The following is a 9889-nucleotide window of genomic DNA, read 5'->3' on the forward strand; positions in this document are numbered from 1 at the left end:
TGTGCGAAGAAGTAAATGTGGAGGCGAAGAGCCAGCGGGCAAAAAAAATGTAGATCTGTGTGCAAGGAAACCTTTAACAGTCAATGTGCAGACATGAAGACATAGGGCAACAATGAAAAATAGGTGTGTACATCTGCTTTATGTGTGGGTCAAAATTTGTTAGAAGAGGAGAGGAATGAAACTCTTCTTTTCACACATACATTTTGCAGTTTTGCTTCTGTACAACATAACATGGGATGGAAATCAGACAATCAAGATGGGATTAAAGTGCGACTTTGAGCTTTAATTCAGGGAGTTTTATAATATACATAAATTTACAACTGTTTAAGAGTGACAACCATATTTATACACAATCCCCCATATTCAGAGGTTCAAAATTAATGGGATAATTGACATTGACGATGACAATTTCATGGCCAGGTGAGACCTGCTCACTTGTTATTTGAAGACAAATGAAGCAGGCTGTTGATTCAAAGTGCTGAATTTGAATTGTGAAGGTTTTCACTGTAACTTTTATTTAATTGTCAATATGAGATCCTAAGATATATTATTGTAAGTGAGCAACCATTAGCCTGTAAAACCCAAATAACCCTCAGACAGACAGCAAAAACTTTACAAGTGGACAAATCAAAAATCGCTTGCATTATTAAAAAGATTGAATGCACCGACCAGCTCAGCATCAACAAAAGGCCTGAAAGACCACAGCAGACTAAACTAAAGAAAAACTAACAGTGAAGTGTACAGAGCTATGCTCACTGCTCAGATTCAGCCAAATGCTGCAAAACTGACCAGGTAGTGCTTCACCACGCAAATGGATAATAACTCAAAGCATATTGCAAAAGCAATGGGATAGAAATGGGATAGTCTTCAATAACTGACTCAGTCATCTGATTTAAAACCCAAGAGAGCATGCTTTTCGATTGCTTTTCGATTATTAAGTAAAAACCTGAATGCAGAAATACCCACAAACACGTACCTACAGGCAGCTGCAGTAAAGATCTGGGGGAGCAACTCGAGGGAGTAAACACAACATTCGCTGATGTCCATAGTGCTACACCCCAGTTTTACATTTCAGGCGGACATTGTTTTGATTTTTTTCATCCAAGTATTTAAAAAAGTCTTTACATGTAATTGTTAGTTTGTCCCATTAATTTTGAACCACTGAAAACAAAAATGTATGGCTGACACCAAATCCCTGTTTATACCATTTAAAGCCACTGCTCTAAGCAACACAAGACAAATGTTCTCTTATTAAAAACACACAAGTTGCTAAAGTAGTTTAGTAAGCTCCCAGCATGCTGCTGAGCTGAACACACTTTCTCATCTCTGCCAGGTGACTAAGTCACACACACATCACAGCAGGGGGGGAACATCTTATGAAAACTGTCATTTGTGTGTGTACATGCATTTGACTGTCTTCCTATGTGTGTCTACCAATCCCGTTCAAACCACATAAACACAATATCCATGGATTAATGGCAGATCTCTAAATAAGGCCAAATGGAGATGTGGATGGGAGGGAGCTAAGTGGTGTGAAGGGCCCAGCGGTGGCTGCCTCTTACCTTTTTGTTGTTTTCTTTAATATCCTGAGGATTGAGCGACTTGTAGTCTCTGAAAGAACAGTGGGGAGGGTTGGAGAGGAGGTGAGCAGAGAAAGAGAGAGAAAAAAAAAATGGTAGACAGAGAGACACAGCGGAGAAAAAGGTGTGTTTAAATATGCGTCACATGTAATGGTATTAGAACTGTAACATGCAATTTCATAGCAGTGCAATCAACAGAACTAATAGAGTGGAAAATATGTAAAAATAACACACCGGAGAGGAAAGGCACACAAGCACAAACACACACACGTGTACACAAAATTATCTTCATGTGTGCCTCCTTGATGGGACTGCAGGTTTTCCATATAATGTTCTTTTGAGTGTCACACACACACACATACACACACACACACACACACACACACAACACACTTCAAAGAATTATAATCGCACACACAAGAACAACACGATTAGTGTCGGAAGCAAACATACAACAGTTTTTGACTGTGGAAATGACAGATTGAGTGTTTGTATGAATGAATCACATTAATCAAACACGGGCACACTACAGGTTAACTGTGCAAATATAATAGCGAGGGATTAGGGGTGTAAGAATTCTGAAACCGAGACCGAAATCACGATACAAACACACCATCAGCTAACGGTGGAGTCTTTGAAGCAGCTTGATTTGGATAGAGTTAATGTCAGTTTCGGCAACTTACTCAACTTTCCCTATTTTCTGCTCAGTTTCTTTCAACAATTTTCTTTGTTATACAGTCTGCAACATTTACTTTATCGTTCCTCATTGCATCTGTCTGGTTCCAGTTTTCATTAGAAACCACACATAGATTAAAAAGTAGATGCTAAAGGAGGATACGAGCTAAAAGAAATTATATATTTCTATCTTATAGGTCTGATGCTTGACTGATGATTTAGACCTCAGTGGGAAACCTATGTCTATGCAGAAGTCAATTTTTAACTGAAAATACATAAGACAAATGGGCTTTAATGTCGTCTTTTCTACATTGGGGATTTTTTTTCCCCAAAAGGGGGAAAAAGTAGTCTGGGAGTATCGTTGCACCCCTACAAGTTATGAAAAAAGATTAGGTATAACATTAGGTATAACTAGAACATATGACCTAACTTGAGTTAGTTATTAAGTTTAGAATGAGTGTGAATTTAATGTGATCTGTGCGTTTGTGGTTCATACATCAAATCGGGTCTGAAATGGTGCAGCAGAGCGCAGAAGGCCAGCCCGTTCCTCCAGGACGTGGTGAAGTTGGTGATCTTCACCCCACGGTAGTTCTTCGTGACCTCGCGGCACCAGGCCAGCAGGGACTGGCTGGCATTGGGTTTTCCTCCCAGAATGGGGCTTGGGACTGGGCTGGGCTGCAGGCAGGAGGCGGTGGCAGGGTTAAAGAGGTAATGATGGGGGAGAAAGAAGAAAGAGGGAGACTCCTTAAATGTCATGTTTTTAAAATAAATTTTAAAAAAAACATGAGGGGATTGGTGCAACATTCAGATATACATGATTTAATTACAGCTGTCATTTGGGATCACTATATTTAAAGCACAAATGACACCACACATTAATACTTTACCCTTGTACTTTGTCAATTAATTTCCAGAGTATATATTTATGCAGCTCTCCTTCCCTTCACTCCAAAACAACCCCCTTTTCCTTATTTATTACTGAATAAAAATGTTTCACTTAAAAACCACTACCCATCCAATTAGCACGACACCGGGACAGAATGACAGAGCTTGCACACGAATGAACGTGCACACACACAGACTCGTGCCGTAATGAAGGGTCATTCAGAATGCAGTGTATGACCGTGAATAATGTAAACATCTTATTAATTAGCTCCGCCTTTGAAGTCTTATCTGGGTTGAAAAAGCTCTCACCATTAGGAGCCTTTCCTGTCCTAGACTCCAAATCCCACAAATCCTCAGTGGTGTGGAGACAGTGGTCTTTGCCTGACGCCCGTGCTATTCTGATTATTCAGCTGGCTGTTCACTAATCTGGTTATGGAGGGACTGATAAGGGATAATTCTCTCAGATCATTTTGGAGAGGAACGGCAAAAATGTCATAGAGATTTGATTAAATACATTAGAGGCCAATGATCAAAAAGAATGAAATGTGTTCCAAATGCAAGCGTATATCAGTCTTTTGTGCAAAAAAAAAAAAAAAAAAAAAATGCAGTTAACATACGACAAATAACACAGACATCATGAATTATATTATGCAATATGTTTGAGAAAGTTTACAACATATAATATTTCATAGTTTGTTTTATCTGCACACATTTTTTTAACATTACTCACTTAAATGAGAGCTGTGACATCCAAACATTACCAGGTGATGTTTAAACTTCACCTTTACTCAAGCCTCGGCAGAGGCCAGTGAAGGAAAGAAGTTAGTTGCACATGAGGTGATGTACCTCAGTAACTAGTTAACCCAGTTTTAAGACCCACAGTTGAGAGCTGCAGCTCAAGACAGTTCTCACTGTGTGAACCTCACTCCCCTAACAAGGCTTGTGGTGGCCAACCAACCCCCTCTCTTGGCTGCTTTCGGCTACTGCATTATGAAGAAATAAAGTCGAGGGATGGGAGCCAAGACTGAGGAGATTTGAATTTTAAGGAGATAGAATTTCCAGCGTGCTGACTAATTCCTCATCAGAACATTTGTCAATTTTAGATGGTTTTGTGTTATTTTTACATTATAAACTGAAAGAAAGGCTTGATAATGCCGTCAGACCTTGCCCTAGCTGTTCACAAATGTTTTAATATTAAATATATTTAGTTTACAAGGTCAAAAGTGAAAAAATAAGCCATTTAGCCTATAAGCACAAGGAAGTCTGTTACTCATCCATTGTTGCATTTTAAACTATGACCATGTGCCTGGAGTCTACCAAGAAGCCACAAGCTCCAAAGCAGATGAAAGAGACTGGAGGCCATCTCTAATAGCAGCTCCTAACCTTTGTACCTGTGTGTGTGTGTGTGTGTGTGTGTGTGTGTGTGTGTGTGTGTGTGTGTGTGTGTGTGTGTGTGTGTGTGTGTGTGTCTGTCTCTGTGAGTGAGAGAGTCAATCAGGGCCCGATGGCAGTCTTGGTACAGGGAGACGTTAGCGAGAGCCTGAGGGGCAGGCTCTTGACATTTCCGGCTCATCTTTAAAAAGAGGGCCTTAACCTTTACCCACAGCTCCGTCAGACACGTTTTAGGAGATCTTGACAAAACCTCAGTGCTTCTCAAACAAATGGAAAGGGGAAAAAGGAAGCAAAAAAACAAGATAAGAAGTCATAAAATCATGCGGCAAAAAGATAAGGATAATCTTATTTTTAAAATTACAGCATGTGGATAGTGGTTATTTTGTTTTGTTTGTTTCTAACCGTGAGTACTGATCATTCCAAAGACTCAAACTCCAGTCGTGTTCTTCCTTTGCCGCCATTTGTGTGTGCCATTACAATGTGTGTGTGTGTGTGTGTTTTTAGAGTTTCAGTGTGGAGTGGTCTTCCTCCAGGCCTTCCCCTTCTGCTTTTTCAAGTGACGGTTGAAAGTAGCTGTCTAATTTGAGCGCTCTAATTACCTGGGATTAGAGACCAGGTGCTATTAAAGCAATTAGACACACAGCACACTCCAGTGCCGCAGACCCTGTACCCTAGCCGGCAGAAAACACACAAACGTACACATATACACACACACACACACACCTGTGTAACACAGCCAGTGGAAATAAATATTAAGTTTAAGGGAAAGTGTCTTTAAGGCTCATTCACCTTGCCACAAATACACACAAATAATCACTTATACATACTTCTGACTTCAATTAAAAGTATTTGGAGGTGCGTTACTGGAAATTGGCAAGCCATTTTAAAAGCACAGATTAACCAAATGTTTTCTTCATTTCCGACAAACCCCTTGCAGCGACCCTACAGTCATCACAACCTAAAGCGGGTGTAGTTTTCCTCAGACTGTTTCATTACCACCTTTTCCGATAAAGGTTTTACAAATGCATCGCACCACTCGAGCTTTCATATCCATCAAATATTGAACAAATACCATATCGTCCGTTACAGGACTGGCTGCATTTCCTTAAGACACAAACACAGGAGTGCAATTTTCATGAGGAGCAGAAATGCACCCTGACTTATCAAACAGTTTGCTGTCTTGCCTAAAGGAGCGAGTGCATGTGTGTGTGTTTGTCTTTTATCAGTCTGTGTGAATGTCACTGTGTGTGTGTGTTTGTGTGTGTGTGTGTGTTACACTGACACAGTCATGTAGCTAGCTCGGCTCGAGGGTAGGATTAGCGGAGAGCATTGCCTTGGCCCACAAACATTCCATATTAAAAAATGAAAAGGCAACCTTCATTACTATCAGTGGCACATAACCTCCCCTCTTCCTCCTCCTCTGCTACTATTATACACAGCCATAACAGCCTGGGCAGAAAATACAAGCCACTGACAAGAGATTCCATTATTTCCTGATGCCTCAGTGTCAACAACATACATCTGACGGGGCAAAGAAAGCAAAAAAAATGGAGGAAGGGAAAAGGATGTTAGAGAGAAAGGAGGGGGGTTAAGCTCACTACAATGCCTGAATGAAAGATAGGAGGAAACCTGGGAATGGAAGCATCCAGCTTCCTGTTGGTACTGGAGTCAGGAGGAGGATTTTGGGTTTCACAGATGTGATTTTGGGAGGGTGATGTGAGATCTGAAATAACGGTGATGCTGCTCAACAATGACAGAGATAATTAATAAGCTCTCACAGGATAATGTGGAGCTACAGAACAATTCTAGAGTGAGGTTGTTGTCTTTACTGTAGATGTGGACCATGAGCAAATATTTAATTTACAGTAGATAGGCAAGACAATATTACAAATGCTTTCGATCAAGTGGGAAGCACGGGTAAAGCCACTTTATTAAATAAATAAAGACACAAATTCTCCACTTTATTCAAAAGTAAAGAAAATGTTCAACTGAGCTACTCGAGATAAGCTGAAACCATAAGTTGAAAAGACGCATCTTACCCTACCTCCTTAAACAGTTTCCAGGAAACATTAATGAAATTAATTTCTTATTTACAAAACAGATGGACAGTCTGAAAATAAAATATATTTCAGTTTTTACACACTGATCAAATCTACCATTTATAATGGAAATGCAAAAAAGAAGTTTTGTAAAAGAACAGCAACAATTTACATCTGTAAGACTCAAAAACAGTCTTTAGCTGTAGAAATACGTTACACTTGGAGCGTGATCGTCAGCACACACTGTGGCGGTTTGTAGTGAGGGGTAAAAGTCAGCAGCTACAAGGCGGAGGTTCTCTGCCAGAAAAAGGTGGATTGTTTCCTCTTGGTTGGGGGAAAGTGGCTGTCCCAAGTGAGGGAATTCAAGTTTCTCAGGGTCTTACTTATTTAATGACTGTAAGACGACCTGTGAAGTGGTCAACGGTAACTTCCAGTCTCAACTGGATAGTCATGGTGAAAGGGGAGAGGACATCTAGAACACCCTAAATAGTTTGATGCCACTGGGACTAAACTTCAGATAATCATAGGTGGATGGTAAGATTTTGATTCCAGTCATTAGTTTAGTTAATAAAGCAACTTTTAATTGCTTATTGTAGACAAGTCTTATACCTTTTGCCCCACTAACAGTGTGGAGAATTGCAGAGTCAGGGTAAAAATCTGAAAGAAAGTCTACTAAACTGTACCCAAACGAAGATCAACAAATGTAAACAAAGTCACGTGGCATTAAACATGGGGGCTAAAGCACACAGAGGCCACCAAACTAGCCTTTCTGAGTCATAAAAAAAAGACACAAGTCAAACATTTTAAAGTGGCAGCTTTGTCTCTCACTCTGGGGCATGACGCTTCAATGGAAACTTAACTGGGCTCAACCCAATGACATAAACCCACGACTCTGTGGAGAGAAAAGAGCTTCCGTGTCTTTCCAATCTCACTTTCGAGGCTTCAAAGCAGTGTCAGAGTGTCAGATTTGAGGAGGTGTTGAATCTCATACTCTTTAAAACTTGTAATCCGCTCAAGGAGCCTAAGGCAAAAAAAGAAAAAAAAGGAAAGGAAAGTCCATGCACACACATATACACACAGTGCAAAGTACACACAAGACACACATACTGTACATGCATGCAAACAGCAGGGACATACACACTTACTGTATGGATAACAACATCTTAGAAATGGTAGCCTAACACACTCCTCTTATCCAAGATACACATACTTGGGGAAAAAATTAATACCTGCTCATATTTAAGAGGATAGGGTTGGTGCACTTAAGTGGCCTGTCCATCCTGCTACAGAAAAACCACATCTGATTGGCTCGCCTCCAAATAACCACATGCTCAATTATTTAATTGCACCTTCAATCAAAACAAGCAATTTGTTTAATCTGAGCTTTCCAAGTCCAACGTCTTCACATTAGGAAAAACACGGAGCGGAAAAGAGAGAGAGAACGATCACCTCGCGTCATCTTACCCATGAAATTATGCTTCGGATTTCAAACGCTGCCTGCGTGAGAGCGGAGGGGAGGGAGCAAAGTCCAATCAAAAGTTCAATTATGTAAATGGAGATGTGAAGTGGATGGGGCAATAAGGAGATTGGGGAGAAGGAGGGGTTTGTGGGGGATGGGGGGCAAAAGGGTGGAACAGGAGAGGAGAGTGAATGTAGCGTAAAAAATAATACACATTAACATACAAAGGAAATGTATGTCTCATTACCTTTGTAATCGACTGGGGTGGGGGCCTCCTTCCAAAGAGAGGTATGAGTACGAGAGCTCAGACGCTGTTTAGTTAAGTTGGGCTTTATTTTACGAACAGGTGGAAACAGAAGGGCAGCCCATCTATGACACACTGAAATTGCTTCAGTAAGTTTTCATAGCTATTTAACAAATCTTTGCACTGTGGCTTTGTGTACTGTCACCAAGTAAAGAAATATGTAAATAAACTCATCATGATGGCGATGGGGGGAGGTTGCTGGTGATTCACGTTTTCCATCACTTGCAGGCCAAGACAGAGGGCCTTTCGGCAGTTGGCTACAGAGATGTAAAATGCAAAAATCTGGAAAAGCGGTTTCCTTTTCCAGGACCGTATCGCTTCCAAGGCCTATTTTGCTCCACAGGCATAACCATGCAAAGCTGTCTTTAAAAAAAAAAGCATACAGGAGAGGACAAGCCTTTGAAATTGAAATAAAACCATTCACTGGGGAAAAAAAAAAGGAAAATAAAATGGAGGGAGGGACAGTGCCAGCTTGCAGTGTGCCCACCCGCCCGCTTACTCGCCTAACATGTAACACAGGGGCATAATGCGGTGTAAGCGCTGGCTTTAGCTTGTCATGGAAACGGCAGTAGCATTACCCACACTCACGCCTCTGCAAATTAGCTTTGGCTGTGGGGAAAAGGCGTGCAGGGTGGGTAGGTTTGAGATCGAGTACGTGCGGTGAGGATGCTGTCTGCAGTGGGGACAAACCAAGACAACATCACTGATGGTAAAAATGTCCTACACTCCATTTCTTTGAGTCCTCCTCCATCTGCTTCCTCTCATAAGTTACACTGATCTAACAGAGGATACTTCAGACTCCTCCTGAGCCATTCCAGTGAGCCATTTCCTTCTCCTCAATCACCATTTCATAAAATTACACTGTCACCTGCTCAAACTGAAACCTCACAGTTGCCACTTCAAACACCGCTCAAAATCAGTGTATATGGTTGCCCTGTATATGGGTACGTATGGCCAAGACATGCCTTTGCCAGGAAATAAACTTACATTTTAAAATCCAGATTTGCACAAATTCAAAGTCCGCCCACATCTAATGTTCTAATTGCCTCCTAATCTCCCTCAGATAAATAAGGTTTGTGAGAAAGAGGAGAAAATGGGAGGCTGCTTTTATAAATCTATATTGCATTAGTCTGTTTTAACTGCCATTTCAACTGTGCACTTGGTTGAGCAGTGAAGGAGACAAACTTAAGAGACTGCAAGTCTATGAGGACCTGTGAAAAACACCGGTGAAGCAGCTCTGGAAGGCAGGAAGTCACAGAACAGCGTTATAGCAAAGACTACCTACAACTACTTTCCTGCTGTTGCCCTCTTGGAGTTGATCAAATTAGAAAAAATAGGCAAAGGTAAGTTTGCACATAGATTTTAATTGGATTTTTTTTTTATGCAGTTTGGCATTATTGGCGTGTCCTTGTGGCTCTGCTGCACTTCAATATTCAAACCATTTGATAAATCTGTTCAAACAGTGTTTGTCTGTTTATTTGTAACTGGGTTTTTATCCTGCCACCTGACCCCATCACATTCAGCTGACACACACACACACACACACACACACACA

General features: G+C 40.9%; 1 protein-coding gene across 7 annotated transcripts in view; it reads right to left on the reverse strand.

Annotated features, from left to right (window-relative positions):
* ehbp1 (EH domain binding protein 1) overlaps window positions 1–9889 on the reverse strand; it is a 159311-nt gene that overhangs the window by 76230 nt on the left and 73192 nt on the right. For all 7 annotated transcript variants that reach the window (XM_042220905.1, XM_042220903.1, XM_042220902.1 and 4 more), the window contains 2 exons: window positions 2752–2930; window positions 1563–1611 (listed from right to left, as the gene is read on the reverse strand). In XM_042220905.1, coding sequence (XP_042076839.1) covers window positions 1563–1611; window positions 2752–2930 — 228 coding nt within the window. The remainder of the gene's footprint in view (window positions 1–1562; window positions 1612–2751; window positions 2931–9889) is intronic.

Source organism: Haplochromis burtoni, unplaced genomic scaffold (genome assembly GCF_018398535.1).
Source record: "Haplochromis burtoni strain Fernald_Lab_line unplaced genomic scaffold, NCSU_Asbu1 Contig_57, whole genome shotgun sequence".
Taxonomy (NCBI): domain Eukaryota; kingdom Metazoa; phylum Chordata; class Actinopteri; order Cichliformes; family Cichlidae; genus Haplochromis; species Haplochromis burtoni.